Here is an 18,637-nt window from a genome sequence, read left to right as displayed (position 1 = left end):
TCGGTTTTACCACAGAAATCCCATACATTATTTACATCAACCCCCAGAAAAGATCTAACCAGATGAGAACCTTAACAAATACAGGACACCAGCCACGCAGGTAGCCCAAGGCCGCACCGAGTGGCCACCTGCAGCTCTGCATCCGCAACCAGCTGAAGGGCAGAAGAGCGAGCTGGATATTCCATGCTAAAGAGGGAATAATAATTCACCTGAGAGAGGGGAAGGCAAGTCTATAGCTGCTTTAAATGACAGGAAAAACTTCTAAATAGACTACCAATAAGATGTTCAGTAACAAATTCACTAGATCCACAACTAAGTGCTTCCAAAGGTTAACTGCTTTCATACAAAAATACTACTTAAAGACTCAAGATTAAAGAATATTTCTAGTTGACATATAATTGGCTTACAAGGGCTTGTTTTACTTTTAACATAATGAGTTTGGAGTTGTCTTGCTGCAACACTGTGTTTTAATAGCATATATTTCATGTGGAGAAACATGCAATATGAAAAAACAGCACTTCAGAAATCATCTAAAAAGTCTTTGCAGACTGCTGCTTCTTTAAAGTGTGCTAGAGGTATTTTAAAAGGGGAGGAAGAAGGAAAAAGGATGCAAAACATTTTATGGTTACCCTCTTGGGTTGCATTAAATTCCTATTGAATAAAATTTCTCTTAGCTTGGAAAATATTGCTCCTGGAGATTTCTTTTTTAAAAATAGATAGGTGGTNAAGAGAGAGAGGGAGATGAGGGAAAAAATGAACTTGAATGCTGAGCTACAGGTTGCCTACCAGAACATTGCCAGCATTAAATGGTGCACAAGGATGAAGGGAAGGGGAATTCAAACCAAGCAACAAGAAGCAGTTTGGGGAGCACGGCTTGGGATGTGTGTTTGGCAGGACTTGTTGGGCTTTTTGAGCAGTTTACACAGGGAAATCTTTTCTACATGGCTTTGACTGCTTGAAAACAGCTTTCAGCTTGGCCAGTGGGTCTCAGCAAAGCACAAGCAGGTAAAGCTGCTCTAGCTGCTAAGACTAGCTTCTTATTTAAAGGTTTTTAAAAATACCCAAAGCATGATCAAACGTGGAAGTAAACGCTGTGCCTTTGCCTACCCCTACAAGTTTTTGTTGGGATATCAAAGTGAAAGAACCTTCCTGCCATGCTCATAACTTACACTAGGATAAACCAGACCAAATGTACTGCTGGTATAGTTTTATCAGAACAAACACACTAATAAAAAGCATTTCTACACAGTTTACACTTCATGTTAATAGCCATAAGATTTATGTGGTGGTGATAAGTCAGAGGCTCTAAACAGATGCTGTCTTCTGTAAGCAGCTGTTTAAATTTGTCGTAATTGCTTCCCTACGGCTCCACTGGTAAAATGTATTTTCTAATCTCCTTTCAGCAAAGTGAGCGGGTTATGGGCTAATTCAAACTCATCACCACATATAAAGCAGGTTAAACTAGCCTGATTTACTGTTAAATAAGAAACTAGAAAATTCTTATAAATCTCTAGGAGATTTATAAGTCAAAGTTATAAATCAACTGGGAAGGCCACAGAGATGCAGTCTCTGGCACTGGCAGCTATCAACAGATGCCATCAGCTTCAGAGAGGGCAAAGGGAAATCTTGGGCTGCAGGCAGATGTGTGTTTCCAACACGCAACTCCAGTTTCAGATATCCTAAAGAAAATGCACGTTAGCTGAAAGCATGAACATGGAGAAACTCATAGTGCCTTGCAAGCCCTCTTTGTAGGGGGCTCAGAGCCCACAAAGTCCTTTTCCTGTGCTTGGAATTACTGGTGGTATTTGTGGGGAAGAGGCTCACTGGAGTTCAGGTAGCTAAAAGCCTTCCTGAGCTTATTATTTATTAGTAGTATCAACAAAAGCAACATTAATATCCACAAATTGTCTGCTGGTGTTCCCCTACCCCTTGTCATGGTGAATGATTTGCAGGTCAATCGCCACACTTAAACACAGACAAATCCCACAATGTTCTTTTTATTTTTGACTCATTGAAATATCCTAGTAAAACTAATATTAGGACATCATATTGGAATACTCAACCTGCTAAAACCATTGTATACTACCACCAAAAATTCGCTTGAGGTTAATGATGAAGCAGCAAAAAGTCAAAATAAACACGCCTTTCCCCAAGTTCTTTCCATACATTTTTGAACCACCTTTTGCACCCTTAGCTGCTGTGCCTCAGATCAGGAGTTAAAACAGACCTGCTTTAAGTACCCAGTAAGAGGCAAACAGTGAGGACAGGGGAACCCGTAGGGGCCAGAATGACCCACAGCAGTGCCACAGCAGAGCCAGGCTGCAGTCGATGCCCATGTGCTGCCCGTTTAGCCCCGCATGAGGTCAACCCTTCCTGTCTTCCACCAGGACCCAACCTCCCCATGCGGCTCTCACCTGGATCTATTTTCCCTCTCAGGGCCGGCCGGGGAACCCATGGGGTTCAACAGAATCCTGCTGCTCACCTGCAACCCCACGCAGCTGCCCGGCTTCTGAGACAACGAGCAAAGGAGATGCTGACCCTCAAACATCACCCTGCTGCAGGCCTTGGGCTGCATAAATACCACCTAGTATTTGAAGTAAAGGACAGGCTAAATGTGCACTRCAACATGGTTTAAGTCTCTGTCTTTGATATTGTCCCAAACATTCATTTGGCTGCCAAGCTGGAAAATGCCAAAGTGCTAAAGGTTTTTAGGCTTTTGTTGGCTACAATAGGAGCGCGAAAGTTTGTGCTCATGATAACGTATTCAGCTTAAAAGAGAAGAAAATTGAAGACATGATTTAAAAAAAACTCATAGACACAGAAGTTCCGACTGTCCATTTATGAGGCTGACAAATAAGCTTATTCCCCTTGTTTACTCCCCCATAAAAAATAAAAATAAAGATCTTAATTTCAAAGTATAAGAATAAGAGGGAAAGAAAAAAGATGATTTAATGGATTTTTCTACATGCATTATGCAAAGCAATTTTTTAGCCTAGTGAAAGGTACTGCAGTTTACCTAAATTGACTCTTAAGGGTATTATACTTAGAATGAATGTTTAATAGATGTTAGCTCAGTTGATGAAGTAAATAGCTTGTGGAAGACAAATAGCTCTAAATCTCTTCATAGATTGTAATTTTTCCATAAGTGCTTCTCTATAGCCCCAAAGCCTACCCTGTGCTACGGAAATATCACACTTCAGCCTGCCACGTAGTACGTTAGAATAGAAATGAAAGAATTTTTGGATCAAGCTTTCCACTCTCTTTGCAATACGCATAAAATATAACACAGACTTTTTTTTTTTTTTTTAGGGGAAATCTGTATTTACAGATGGCTGTGTGCTGGACGGGGAGCCCAGACATCCCTGTTCTGGTGCTGCACGCTGCCAGAGATTCCTGGTAGGATCTCAGGCAAATTATATAACCCTGCTGTTCCTTAGTTCCCAATTAGTACCGTTTGGGTAGAATTACAGAATGACAGCAATGTTTCTGACTCATTCAAAGACCGAGGCAGCACCAAACACAGATGCATATTATGAAAAACAGGAACAACACTATTCTGCATTWGTGAGAATGCACAGGCTGGTTAGACTGTGGCAAAGGCAGAGGTTTCTCTTTTACTGTTTTTCTTTTCTTCTTGTTTCAGCCTTCCATGTCACCTGTTCCTTCCCTTGGGATTAAAACCTGCTCCCAAACATGCAACTCAGAAGTGAGACATGGCAGAAAATGGAGTCAAAAACACCACCCTGCACAGCTACCCCTTGGTCGCTCTCCATTCCTGCCAGCCTACAGACTCAACAGCAGGAAAAGGAGGGATTCATCACTTGCCCTCAGTGTTTGGAGTTTCTTGAACARGGTAGAGAGAAATGTCCCTAGAGTTTGTTTGTTTTGTTGTTTTTGTTTTGTTTTTTTGGAGAAAAGGAATGAAAGGGGGAAAAGAGTTTCACTTCAGGTTACTCATGAATTCTACCACAGCTGACAGGCTGCACCAATGGGGATTTTAGCTGCTCTTCCTCACTGTTCTTAGATAAATCACAGGCAGGTCAAACTTAGAAAATCTTTTGTTTGTTGTCCCATCTCCCAGCACAACACAACATTATAAATTCCCTGGAGAGAGATGGACCGTACTTTTTCCTGTCTCACCTTCTATTTTCAAATTATTCCACACACATTAAACACTTCAGAGCGTGATGCTCAAGTTAGACTGAATCAAAAGCCTCAGCATCTTTGCCTCCCTTTTCTTATTCATGAAAGATGCCACAAAGCCACAGATTCCTGAAGTACAGGCTGTCGACTGAAGTCGATGGGAATGCCAGCAGCAGACCAAGGATTTTGTCTTTTCTTTGAATCAGTAGCTAGGATGTCTTTTTTAGAACATCCTTGCTCCTTTCCCATAACAGTAAAATGTCCTAATGGCCTCTCCCTCTGCTACATAGCAAAGGGAAACTCACCACAACATTAAGGCTGCAAAATCAGTTCCCTCCAACCGCACTACTTGTCTCTGAACACCTCAGAAGCGACTAATGGAGCACAGAGACAAGGCCAAAGACTGGCCTGAAAACCCCGCATCGCTAAATCCCATCTTGCTCCAAGTTCGTTCTGTCTTTTCTCTGAGGCCAGAGTGCCTTAAAGATGTCTGTGCTAGAAGTGTATCTGGATGCTGGAAGCAGCAAGGACAACCTAACAAACYGTTTAAAACAGGAACAGCCTCGTCCTGCAGGCCTCACGGCAGCATCCTTCAAGATGTTTACCCGAGAGAGCAGAAAGAAATCTCACCACAAGAGTTCTTTGCTACTAGGGCCAAGGATGGGGCACATCAGAATCAGTTTACAGAAACTGAATTTTTGTTCTAACTCACATCGTAACTAAGTCAAGGAAACCGCGATCGATAAAGGATTACGTTCAACTCAAGTTTCTTGGCAACAGCTGCAAGGAAAATGTGAAGGCTGCTCTCTAGCTTGCCCATATCTTTCAAAAAAGAAGACATTGCCACTTTTGTCCATCTTACACATTCCGATGCCAACCCACACAGTGGTACCTAGTCAAAAGGGAAGGGAAGCTCCTATTTTATAATGAAGTTGAGGAGACCAGCTACAACAGGAGCCACTTGCTTTATCCATCTTCCCTGATTTTCTCTCATGAACTGCAGGGAAATGGACCATAGCACAGAGAGTGTTTGATCAATTTGAAATCTCATTCAGCTCCAATTTAGCCTCTAGTCACAGATATAAAACTGCATCCTTTGGAAAATTAGTATCTGACAGATCATGGATGGCCACCGGGAAATGGATACAACAGCCTAAGAGAATCACTCGCCTGCTAAATGGGTTGTTAAACATAACCGCTTTCACAACAGCACTGACAAGACATAAATGCAAGTAAGTAAATTAATGACTATAAAGCAATTTGCCCACTGTGAAAAATGGTTTATCTAAGAAGATAATAAAATTGAAGGCATGTAAAAATCTGCTTTTCACTAGTYAAGATCCAAATGACCTGCAGAACATATTTGGCTTCATCACCATCATGTGTAAAAGTCATGGTTCATCCTATTCAGTACAGGTGAGGTTTAGAATTTCTTAATACTGATTATTTGAGTAAAACCAGCAGGAATGGGCTTATTTAAGAACATTGACTAGAATTTAACAGGACAAGAATACACATTTGCATATTAACAGCATGAGCGGTAACATACAGCAATTGAAGWTGCATTTAGGGCAGGAAACAAACCTTTCTATTGCTCAACTGCCTTCTGACAAGTGTTTAAACTGAAGATGTGTCCCTTGTCTTTCATCTGTCATGGGTGGGGCGGGGGGGAAGCTGGTGACTGATTGTTTCCCAAATCAAAGCTAACAGAAATATTAAAAAGACTACTGCATTTCCATGACCTTCAAGCTGAATTCCTTACTCAAAGGAGCGCTGGTGCATAAGATAGTCCTTAGCAATGTAAATACTTGCATCTTATCCCCAAAGTAGAAGACTGAAGCACCAGCCACCTTGATGGCACCTGCTGAGCATATGGGCAACTAAGTCCACCAGTTAAGTGACACCTTTTAAATAAAGGGACAACAGTCTCAATCTTTATTTATAAGCAGGAGATCTGTCAAATTCTACCCATCCCCAGCAGCACAGCTTGGATGGCTCTTTGCAAAGATGCCAGACTAATGGTGGCACATAAGAACAAACCAGCGAGAGCACCTGCAGCTGGCTAGAGCAAGTGCACACGTACATACATGCACACACATTTGCCATTAGCAAAGCTACAACTCCTGAAAGAGCACCAAGAATGGCTAGAGATCAGCTTACAAGTCAGGGGCACTAGTGGCTGAACACTAATCAAATTCAAGAAGAAAAGAGGAGGGGAAAAAARAACCTCCACACTCACCAACCTATTTTCACAATTTCTTAACTCCTGAGATCTTACACCAAAAATGCATTGGCTTCCTTGACCTGCTGCACAGAGATTAACCAATTAAGAAAATTATTCTCCTGCATAGAAATGACCAAATATAAGACAGCTTTCTGCAAAATTTTATAAAAGTAAAAGTATATCAATTTCCCCAAGACTAAGCTGTATCTCAAAAACTCCTGATCTTCAAGTTCTTAAAGCCTCCTGATGAAGTAAAAAATGATTCTAGTACCAGTGAAGGCAACATAAGCTTTGCACCTCAGAAGTCAGAGCTTGATCCACTGTTTTTCTTCCAACCACTTGCAATTTCTGATCCTTCCAGCCCCCACTAAATACCAAAAATACCTTCTCCTCTCTTCYGCTCCATACTGCCTTTCTTAGAAAAAAACTTACCTATCTATAAAAACCTGTTCTTATTTTYCTTTCCCTCCGGTGTTACCCACTAGACTCTCTCCTCATTCTCAAACAGCATAAAATATAGCAGGCTAGCATAAAGAGTTACTCAAAATAACTCGTATCTCCGTGTCTCGGCTCAGCTGTTCCTTGACTCTCTTAGCTTAGGCACTCCGTGTCAGCGCAGCTTGTCATGGTGTAAGACCAGGCAAAGAACTAATTATAAAACATATTAGCGTCAAACATATACAAGATCACGCTGACAGGATCCAACGTATCGTTTTGACACCGCAGACGTGTGTAACCTTGGGTAAAAGTTCTGTGAAAACTGCTAAACTTGTAAGAGAGTTGGGTGAGAATATCTTGTGTGGCTCTAATTTAGGCAAAAGCAGTAAAACCAAGGAGCCAGAAGACAGCAAGTAGTCAGACAGCAGAGAGCCAGCCTATGCAAGAAGCTGGAGAAGCCAGTTTCCCCACTCTTGACACTGCCTGGCCAGCAAAGACTAAACAGACAACTTACAGGGGGTCAGGTGCTATTATGCAGCCATGTAGCTCACATGTCCTAGTTAACTACTGTGTATTTGGGTCAATACAAGAATGTTTTAAAGCTATATAAATGCGCCTACATAGTCTCTTCGTGCACAGTAAGGTTACCGAACAAAGTGAGCACCTAAGAGAGGTAGCATTGCAGCTGGATTTCCACTCTAGATGCATTAGGTTGGTCACACAGTCTCAAAGAGCAACGAGCATTTGAGTCTTTAGATGACTGAGCAAGTGTGTGGAATGGTCCTTAATATTGTACTGCTACAAATGAACAAAGAAAAAAGTCAATGTCCATAACAAGTTCCTACAACCCAAAYAACCTATTTTTATGTGCAACAGTTGGAATACCATCTCTCCTCCCCATCCATGGAAGACATTTAAACATTAATCACCTGGAGACTACATCTTTAACAAAATCCCCCTTGTCATCAGTATTATCCAGTGCTGTGTTAACACTGGTTTTCCTGGTTTGATTAGCTCTGCTGTTTGCTCTCACATGTGTTTTRAATTGACAGAAAAGTAATTATATCAGCTGTTTCACTTCTACCTGATGATCTCTCTTCTTCATACAAATAATTCCATATAAACTAGATACTTTCCATTTATTTGATCACTATGCAAAGCCAAGCCTATCTGGCCAAGTATCCAGCAGGATCTCCAAGTCAGTTTTAATCCCAGTGAAACTTAACGRCCCCACAAAACTTTGCTGGTAAACTAACAGTCCAGCCAAAGTGTTTGCAGAGTATCTGTCAGCAGCATGTGATGCAGAAAGGCAACAGTTACATCAGGTTCCACCAGCGACGCACAACTCCATCAGCTGGTAAATGCACTGGGAACAGCAGCAGTTTTTCAGTGTCATTAACATAATGTCAATTAAGAAAAAGCTGTCCACATTATTTAGTACACTGTTAGCTCTGGGTCATTCATTTATCCACACATCCAAGGCTTTTACTAGCATACACATCCACACACCAGTGGTTTACAGTTTTCACGTAACGGGAGAGATATTCTTCTAGTGAAGATACTTTTTACATAATTTTATTCAAAAATCCACTTCTGCATGTACCAAAATAACCTGTTGCTCATCGATAGATTCCTTCTAGATAGCAACTGCCATACTGACAACCTTCTTCCCTCACATTATGCAGAGCCAGAGTGGAAAGCGCTGCTGAAGACCACGATCCTCCCCTGAGGTCTCTGGGCAGTGGGATGTGAGAAAGGAAATCCCTGAAGCAAATATGCAATGAAACCAGCACAAGAAATAAATTCTAGATGTCACCTATGTCCCAGATGCAGCTGATAGCCAAACCATCATCACCCTTTGCTGCCTGGGAAATGAGTGTCCGTCTTGCTGCCCGACTGCTCACAGTCCAAACAACCCGAGTGGTTAATTCACAGTAAATAACACACTGAAGGAAATTACAGCAGGCAGGGGCGCAGCAAAGCCCATGTTAACTGAACTGCCTGGCTGTCCCGGCAGTGGCTTCCACACCTCGCAGTGCTGTCACCAAGAAAGCTTTTCCTTGCTTAGGAAGCATCCCCTTTCACCTCATGCTGTACTCACCTACTCCACTACTTCCATTCTCTGTAACAGCTCTTATAACCTTTGCTGAGCCACAAATGACAAGCAAATGAAACACTGTAGATACTCTCTGTGTCAGGCTGAGGAATTGCAGCTATAGAAAATAAATGAGCAAACTGCCTCGTGCCCAGCTCTGCCTAGGAATCACTGCTTGTCAGGCAGCCGAGGACCTTCCCAGCTACCCAATCCAAGATGCTTCTTGCAATTCGTTCAATCAGGCTGCCACAGAAGCTGCCAGACTTTTCTTCTCCTAGTTTGGGAAGGGGTTTCCATTGGGTAGGAAACATGAGCATTAAAAGAGACACCAGGCAGGAGCGTTGGGAGGGTTGGACACCAAACTTTGCCTGGACCCCAGGGGATTAAACTCCTTCTGTCCAGCCAACTCCTACACGGTAACTAAGCCCACTTMGAGACGCTTGCAGACTTGTGCAGCCTGGGGAGATCCCAGCGGAGGCACCCGAGCGCTCCGCTCCGCTTGCCCCGGCCCTGCTGGCGGGGCCTCCCGGCCGGTCGGCAGGAGCGGAGCGGAGCGGGTCCGGCTCCCGCGCTGCGCTGCGCTGTCCTGGCGCGCCCCCGCGCGGCCCCGCGCGCCCCCGCCGCCCCTTCTTACCGCTTCTTGGAGCGCCAGAGACTCCCGCCGAGTTCCACGAGAGCGCCCGAACGAACCCACGGGCAACGCGGCGTTCCCACCCGTGTCTAGCGGCACGCGCGAACCCCCTCGTGTTTCGGTTTTACGGTTCACACGGTCTCCAAGCGCCCGCGCTGAGGGCTTGTACAAGCCCTTGGGGCGGCGCTGGGCACTTGGCAGGGCTGCTGGCTCTGCGCGCCCCGAGCTATGATTCAGCAAAGCACTCACATTCGTGCTCACTCGGGCCCGGTTTCCAGCTCCCGTTATCTCGGCTAGATTTTTCTAGGGCACAAATGCCGCTTTCAAACTTCTTTCTGTCGCCGGGGGTCGGAGCTGTTAAAGGACATGCACACCAGCTAAAAATGAATTCTGGTTCTGAATTGAAGCTGGAAGGGAAACTTCACAACTCTGTAGCATCTGTCACAGAAAATTGCAAGGGGAGGAAACACYGATACAGTCTTTTCTTGACAGTTTGTGGTAAATACAGAAATTAGAACTAGCTGACTAGTGAGAAATAGCATGACGGTTTTTGCTCACTGAAAACCAAGTCTACATGGACTAAGTGCCCTCTGGTGCCAGCACCCAGCCCCAAGAGCGCATGCAAGCAAGCGGGAAGAGGACACCGCACCTCCCAGTGCGGACAAAAGCCAAGCGCCTCCAAGCTACCTGCCCAGCTACACGGCAACCTGGCAGTCGGGCACCTTTCAGAAAAGCTGAGACAGCCTCGCTTCACAAGACTGTGTCTCGGTTTTTAGTACAAAAATATAATCACATGGTGGTCATAAACACCAGGGAAAAAAAAAGGAATTAAAAAAAGGAATAAAAAAAAAGAAGTTAGCATTTTCAAAGCAATGGCAACACAGCTTTTTGTAGGCACATGTCCTTGTCGCTCAAGTTAAAACTCCCAGTTTACAGCAAAATGACACAGCGGGGAACACTCAATTTTGTTTTGAGTATTTAGGTAAAGCGCTGGTGACTACCACCTGCATCAGGAATCACAACCCTGGCTGCTGGCTACTTGCATCCAAACTCCTCTCCGCAACATCCCACCAGAAAGCGCTCTGCTGCCATGGAGTCTACTACCTGCTCTACTTGCCCCCGTCCCCTCATGTTTTAGAAAAGYACTGAGCCTAGATAAAGGGAAATGCCAACACCTACCAAATATCACATGTGCCCAAACCATAGAAAGCCATATAGTAGAAAAGCAAACTTTAAAATTCCAATATTGTTAGCCAACTACTGCATACAGTACCTAGAAATTCCTGTATCTCACTTTGACCAAGCCAAACTACCTATTCTAAAGAAGGGGGCCAACCTAGAGCTTGTGCCTTCATTTTCTTTCTCTTTCAAACTTCCTATGTGACTCGGCAAGGCACTTAGCCTCTCTCTGYCCATGGTATTTTCCTACTCCATCCCTATGGAGATAAATTAACACTTATGATAATAAATACAGCTGCCATGGCAAGTATTTCCTTTCAAACAGCATCTGACCCTCGCCAACACACCACATATTTCGTTAGTTTTTTTTTGGGTATCAAGAACTCCAAGCTTTGGCATGCTATTAGAAAGTTAGTTGGATCACATCGACTTTCTGCTTGATGTACAAATATCCAACTCTGATTAAGAGAATTAGTTCCCCACAGTTCACCTCACTTCTCTATCTTGAACCGGGGTACATTTAAACATCCAACCCTAGACAAACATCTCTGAGATCAAAGATGTTAGGAGACGAACAGTTAGGCTTCATAGCCTGGCTAAACAGATTGATATTACTCTTTGTCTTAACAATAAGAAGCTAAAATGTTAACAAAAGCTTAATTTAGTGATACATAATTTGTCATCAGCGGTCCTAGCTTAAGTTCTCCAATAGACTTGCATTCAAGGAAATCATGTATCCAAACTTTCAACATACTTATGAAGTTAGTAATCCTAAAACATCTACCTATGCACGCACTGAATCTATATGCACCTATTTGTGCTGGACAAAGTTGCCAGTGAAGGGAAAACCCTACTGAATTACCAAAGCTAACAGAGTTAGGCTGATAAGCAATAATACCATTCAGTGCCTTCTTTTTCCCACCCAAAGAACGAGACTTGCCATTCCAAATTAGTTTTTTTTTTTTAAATTTAAAAACAGTTACAGAAGGCACCCACAAACAAACAAAAAAAAAAAAAAAAAAGTGTTTCTCCAAAGACTGCTCCTATGCTACACTTACCCTGAGTAACAGAAAGTTTGTTTCCTTTACTTTCTGTCACAGCTTAAACAAAAGCATTTTAAAAGCAACATTTGCAGTTGCAGCAACAACCGAAGCCCCACAAATACCTGACACCTGGGGAGTTTACTAGAACCCAGGCATGTGCGTCCTGTCAGATATTTTAATAGAGGGGGAAAGAGCAAAAAAAAARAGAGCAAAAAAAATGCTAATGCAGACAACGAAGGAGCAATAAGCCCACAGATGCTCACCTTTGCAGCAGCTGATAACCTGAAAGTTGTTCTGTGCCCAGAGCATAAGAGTTTTGCACAGTCAGATAGGAAAGGGGCTGCTGAGCGAGGACACGATGATTACAGGGGTGTCTGTATGTGCCGCTACAGCCGCTCCCTGGGGCTTGACTAGGGGTTCCCAGGCACTACTGGCAACTACCACACATCAGGAACAAGACACATCTGAGGAAGAAAATAGGCAACCTTACCTGGCGCTRTCACCAAAATACCCCTTTCTGCATCCCTCTGAACTCCAGTCAGAAGCTCTAATTAAAGCACCACCCATTTCTCTGGCTTAGTTCTCTCCAGTAAAATACAACTCTCTCCCCCTTGGACATCTCKGCTTCACCAGGCTCACCGCTTAAAAAGGAGCGGCCGAAGTGACTGGACTTTAAAGCACCGCAGCTGGACGGGCGCGAACAAGAGCCAGGTGCCAAGTTACCTAACTGCCCCCGTGCCGCCCGCTGCGGCCAACAACCCTCAGCACAATTTCACAGCTCTTCATCAGCCAGAGACGCCCTGCCGAGTTCGCTGAGGGAGGTCTAATCACTCAGAGGCTGCAGGAGCCGGGCCCGGGTTTCTGCTTCTAGCGGGAAGGTTTATCCGGAGCGCGGCGCTCCGCGCAGGAGGGAGGCGAGCCCGTGMCTCCCGCTCCAGCCGCGCCGGGACTCCGTGCCCAAGCGGGGCACGGCGGCCGGCAAAAACACCTGACGTGGGGGGAAAAAAGAATCAGGAATCACAAGCAGCGAGCTAACTCTCCGGTTGTAAGCCTTACACGAACATCAAAAGTAGGGGGGAGCAGGCGGCATGGGCAGCGGAGAACTCGCGGCTCTTTAAAGTCACCTGCCTTGGATTAAAAAGGGGAGGGAAAGAAAATAGCAACCTTAACTCCGGTTCCCTCCTGAAGTTGGGTCCGTGGGGACCGTTTCCAGACGCCGCCCGGAGGAGAAGCCCCCAGCGATGCCGCTTCCCGGGGCTCGCGCCCCGCGCGCCTCTTCTCCCCTCCCCTCCCCTCCCCGTCCCGTGCCGTTACTAACGGCCGCGCCAACGGCCGCTGCCAACGGCCGCGCCCCTACCTGGCTGGCGGCGCGCGCCCTTGCGCGGCGCCTTGTGCGCGCTCAGCGGCTGGCGGGAGGGCGGCGCGGAGCCTCCGGCAGCGCCAGCCCCATGTGAGGAGGAGCGCGGGAGCCCGGCGGCTCCACCAGCGCCGCCGCCGCCGCGCGGGGGAGGGCCGGGCCGGGCCGGGCACGGAGGGGGCGGGCGCGCCTTGACGCGCCGGGCCCCCCGCGCCCCCCTCCCCGCCCCCGGAGCCGCCCGGCCCCGCGCGGCGCCGCAGCCGGAGCCGCCGAGCCCGCGGCAGCGCCCCCTGCGGGCCCCGGCGGGCGCCACCGGAGCCGCGGCGCCGCCTCGGCGCCCGTCCCGGCCCGTCCCGGCCCGTCCCCGCGGCGCGGCCAGCCCGGCCCCAGCTGCCCGGCCCCAGCTCCCCGCCCCGCTTCGCCTCCCGCTCAGCCCCAGCGCTGAACGGCCGCGGGGAGCGCGCCGTGCAGGGCGCCGAGGCCCGCGCGCGAGGCGGCGTCGGGCAGCAGGGGCGCCCGCAGCGGCCAAGACACCCCGGGACCGGGATGCCGGTCCCCGAGGCGCCGGGCGCTCCWTGACTCCGGCAGGGAGCTCCGGTTCCGGGGCGGCATTGGGGCCCCACGCGGCAGCGCTGCCTTGCCGGGCCACAGGACACGGTGGTCACACAGTTACTCCCGGCACTGGGGCTCGTACCAGTTACACAGCGCCCTATGGATGTCCTAACGGGAGTGACAGCACAGCCCCTACCAAGCAGGAAAATCCTTCTCGTGGTTAACCCCCGGCACGAGCACCTGCGGCAGCGGGAGCGTGCTGGGCTTTGCCCRCCCGTGGCAAACGCTCTGTCCCGCTCGGGCTGAGGTGCCTCCCTGCCAAGGCCCTGGCCGCCTGCCCAGAGATCCTCCGGTGGCGCACAGGGCTGCGCTCGCGCTTCCCAGCTAAGCACGTGCSGAAATATTTGCGGGATACAGCATCTCCGTGCGGCAGCTCCCCACCCGGGCACTCTCATTTCTCCTCCCTCCCGACCGCCTGATGAAGATAAATTCCCCAGGCTCCGTGAGGCTGCAGACCTGACAGTGACAGAGCTCCCACAGCACAGGCACAGGGAGAGAGTTGCCGCGCTTGTGTCCAGTCCTTCCCCAAATAGACACACAGCCACAACGCTTTGCAAGGAAGCTTCTTCCCCGCAAAGCAAAAGCCAACGGAAGGGAAAGGAGCACAAACCTTCCTTGTGCCCTCAGCTTCAGGTCTGGTGTGTGCTGAGCYGGCAGCCCCGCGGTGTGAAGCGAGGAGCGCGGGCGGGCGAACGCGTCCTGCAGCCCGGCCAGGGCGCTCGGCACTCGCTTTCCATGTTAAAAGCACCAGCAACAACTGGGGGGCAGCTGAACCCCGCTGCCAGGAAGCCCTGGCTCTCTAGTTAGAGACTTTGACACCACATTGCCAGCATGGAAAGCACATCTTAGAAATACACACTGTAAATCCAAATTTTTCTCAGTGTGGCTAAAGTGCAAATTAAAAGCAGGGTTTTAGTGAGCATTTTGTGCAAAACACGCTAATCAGCTGTTTGTTCACTGCAGGAAAATCAAAGATTGGTCATTGTATTCATGCACCCACAGAGGTAAACTTACTTTTATAGTACAGTGAGATTTACATAATTCACTTCCACAAACACTGATTTCCCTCCTTTTTTGCTCAGTTCTTCTCTGCTACTGTTTTTCACAAATGTAAAGGCTGAGATTTTCTTCCTCATTTAGAGCACCTAGTGCCTTATATCCTAACTAGAAAACTAATGAAGCTCTCCAGGTTTYCCTTAGTTTTACTTGAATCTTGCAAATCCCTGAGCTTACTAACAGCAGTTGCAGCTCAAAGAGAGGCAAGCACTGAAATCCGCTCATCAGGCATCCGGGGGAGGTCCACGTGTGACTACAAATTGCTCGTGAGGAAGCTGCAAGKAAGGAGAGGGATCCAACCCAGACCCGTGCTTGACCAAATCAGGACCAACCCTGAAACTGGGATTTCTGTCCTCTGCCCTAGGCTGCGTCGTTCAAACACACTGCCCATTCTGAGGCACGGATATAGCAAGRGCCTTGACCATCACCCCAGACTGATATTCACCCCGCAGCCCACACAGCTACGCGCCTTGACAGTTCCTCTGCTTGCTAATATCACCTGCTAGTCCTGCTAATACTGCTCAGCACCCCTGCTTAGCAGGACAGGGAGCTGCTGGAAGGGACAGAGCTCCTAGGAGTACCTGCTTCCTCCTGTGGGTGGCATCAGGATATCTTCAGCGGGCCAAGGCTTGTGCAGAAGGGAGAGGAGAGATGCTCCTCTTCACCRATGCACGGGCTGCTTGCTCACGGGAGCTAAGAAGGCCTTTGAATCCAGTGTATGACCGAGAGTGGCCAGAATTGGCATCACTTCATCAGCCTTCTTAATTCTGACAAATCAAGATTATCAGACCTTGTACATTTGGCTGTGCACACTGCAGGATGTACARGATGCAAATCATTAAAACTCCCGGTTCCTATAGCTTTAGCAAAAACAGAGCTTCATCACCACCAGGAGTAGTTTCATTTCCTTTTATGCAGGTCTTGRTGAGACAACCACAACATGGCATTCATGAGTGAACCTGTCACACTGCTCCTGCAGGACAGAGAAGCACAAATGTAAGCCCAGATGTTACAGGCCACYGATTTTCACAGCTTTTCTAAACATTTCCACTGGTATCCAGAGCAGGGTTGTCCTGTGYTCTCACACTGCAACTGTCAATGGTTGTTTCTGGTGGCTGAAGAGCTCAGCAAAGACCTTTTCACRCTTATGGAGACAAATTAGCGCGTCCCTCCGAGCCGACACCGGCTCTCCAACACTCAGGTGCTGACGTCCAAAGCGGTGTGCGTGCAACTGAGCAAGTGCCTGCCTTGCTTACCTGTGCGGAATAGCACCGTCAATATTTAGCTCACTGATTTGTGCATTTCTTGAGTGCTAATGTCGAGAATATAAAGCTTGTTCTGGCCCCAATTTTAGAATATTTTCTTCAGGGTTTGAGTGATGACTTGTACTGTTAAGCTGCCTGTAACACAAAGGTATGCAAGTTGAGACCATAACCACAGTAAGGCTTAATAAGCTTTTGCCCAGCAATCATTACCAATAGTAAAAGGAGAAGCAGGTCAGAAACTTCAAAATACATCAGGAAAAATGTTTTTTTCTTTTTTTTTTTCTTTTTTTTTCTTTTTTTTTTCTTAAACTGCTTTAAAAGCATTTTAATTGACATAAGTTGGTGCCTGCTGTCTTTGCAAGGTGTAGCTAACACTCATACTTCACTAAGAATCACAGAATCACAGACTGGTTGACGTTGGAAGGGACCTCTAGAAATCACGCAGTCCAATCCCCCTGCTCCAGCAGGGACACCCAGAGCACGTGGCACAGGGCAGCATCCAGGTGAGTCTGGAAGGCCTCCAGAGAAGGAGACTCCACAACCTCCCTGGGCAGCCTGTTCCACTGCTCTGTCACCCTCACAGTGAAGAAGTTCCTCCTCACATGGAGATGGAACTTTCTGTGTTGCAACTTAGACCCATTGTCGMTTGTCCTGTCACTGGTCACCACTGAGAAGAGCTTGGCCRCTTCCTCTCTACATTCTCCATGAGTTTATACATGTTAATCAGATCCCCTCTCAGCCTTCTCTTCTCCAAGTTAGACAGGCCCAACCCACTCAGTCTCTCCTCATACGAGAGATGCTCCAGTCCCTTAATCATCTTTGTTGCCCTCCGCTGGACCCTCTCGAGAAGTTCCACATTCCTCTTATACTGGAGAGCCCAGAATTGCCCCCAATGCTCCAGGTGCGGCCTCACTAGACCTGAGGAAAGGGGCAGGATCCCCTGCCTCGACCTGCTGGCAACACCATGGTTAACATGGTTGCCTGCATTAATTGCCTTAGAGATCAAACAGATGATCTGCACAGTGACTAGTAASGTGGGACATCTTTGCTTTAAACCTTAGGTACATGAGGAAAGCTGATATTCTGACAGCACTAACCAACTTCCTCCTGAAAATCAGTTTCTTTTAACACRTTTTCAGGATCACTAACCACATATAGAGCCCTAAAAATCAGCTCTCATCAGTGCTGATCTATCACTTCTCCATTTCCTCCTGTGATTTTTTAAAGAAATCCCTACTTCAAAAGAAAACCAAGATATGTTTTCCCAAGACTGTGTTGTGCATCTGTGGATACAATAGTGGTCCTGAGTAGACGGCACAGAGACTTGGGTGCTTTTTTTCTTGTCAGCAATGATGCTATTTTTAGGATCGTATAAGGCCCTAATGGACCTTATATGTCATGTTTAGTGATGGTATTTGTGCCTTGGCAGCTTCGAGACTACTCAGAGAGGAGCTGATCTCCACCATGTCCAGGAAATTATTCTAAAACTCTTCATTTTGGCAGCAGCATTTTAACCAGCAGTTCCCAAGAGCCCTTGCCAGCACATCACTGCCTTGAATTAAACACACCAGAGAAAACAAAATTGACAAGAGATTAAAAAAAATAAATAAATCTGGGGCTACAGCTTCGGATCAGAATGGTTGTACAGACCAGCTAGGCGATCTTGCACTGTGTGCCTGAACCCTTGCCRTGGGTAACAGCCTTGAAATTCAGCACTTCCTTGTTACTCATCCTCTACACGAACATTTCAGTGACTTCTGAGAGCTGAGTTTCTCTTTAAGGTAGAGGTGGCAAATGTGCCCTCAATTCCCACACGGCTGCCGAGGTGCTGGTAAAGGACACGGCTGACGTTTTATTTCCCCTGTCAGAAAAGCCCTGTGTTTTCACTGTGAGGTAGTTAAAAGGCAACAAATAGCCCATTCAAAACTGTGAGGGAACAAAGATAATTTTACCTTGGCTCAGAGTAGGCAGATTAATCTGTGGCTGGGAACACGGTGCTTTCCTCGCCCAAACACCTGACACCGACCTCACGTCAGACCTCGTGTCTCAAGCACAACTGGTTGAAAATCTTGCAGCTGTAGTTTGTCCCATTAGAAGGTGCTCGCTTCCTTTGAAACAAAACTTTCCATAATTTGTACCTATGATATCAAATTTTGCTATACTGGGATAAGGATGAGGGATTTTTCACAAGTTGGAAGTATTCATACAAAAAAACTCTTTTTTTTCATTTTTATGAATTTTCTGTTTCAATTCTTATTACCTATTTCATTATTATTGCTATAGGCAGCATTGAAAATAATAATAAAAAAGTCTTTTGATATATTGCTAAAGAAAGAAATTTACAGTATTTTTCYAAAAATTTTCATATGCTTTCCCCCACTTTACTCCCACTGTTAAACTAAACAAAGGTTGTAATTGCCCATGGAAAGAAATCGAGAACTTGAGGCAATCRGCAGCTCTGCTAGTTTGGGGGTTTGGGGTTTTTTTCCCCTTTTTGGGGCAGGCACATTCAAGGGATTATGACTCCTACAACAGAGGTGCACCGTGACCTTGATCTGGTCAGTTGCTTTTAATCAATCCTCCACAGCAGTATC

At 46.7% G+C, this 18,637-nt stretch overlaps 1 protein-coding gene across 1 annotated transcript in view; it reads right to left on the bottom strand.

Annotated features, from left to right (window-relative positions):
- LOC112943629 (copine-4-like) overlaps positions 1-12,149 on the bottom strand; it is a 38,835-nt gene extending 26,686 nt beyond the window's left edge. The window contains exon 1 of the mRNA XM_026034846.1: positions 12,017-12,149. Coding sequence (XP_025890631.1) covers positions 12,017-12,062 — 46 coding nt within the window. The 5' untranslated portion in view covers positions 12,063-12,149. The remainder of the gene's footprint in view (positions 1-12,016) is intronic.
- Positions 12,150-18,637: the final 6,488 nt, after the last annotated feature.

This window comes from Nothoprocta perdicaria, unplaced genomic scaffold (genome assembly GCF_003342845.1).
Source record: "Nothoprocta perdicaria isolate Ctin4 unplaced genomic scaffold, notPer1 scaffold_150, whole genome shotgun sequence".
In the NCBI taxonomy this organism is placed as follows: domain Eukaryota; kingdom Metazoa; phylum Chordata; class Aves; order Tinamiformes; family Tinamidae; genus Nothoprocta; species Nothoprocta perdicaria.
Note: the sequence above shows the minus strand (reverse complement) of the source record. Positions and strands in the feature narration are given on the sequence as shown.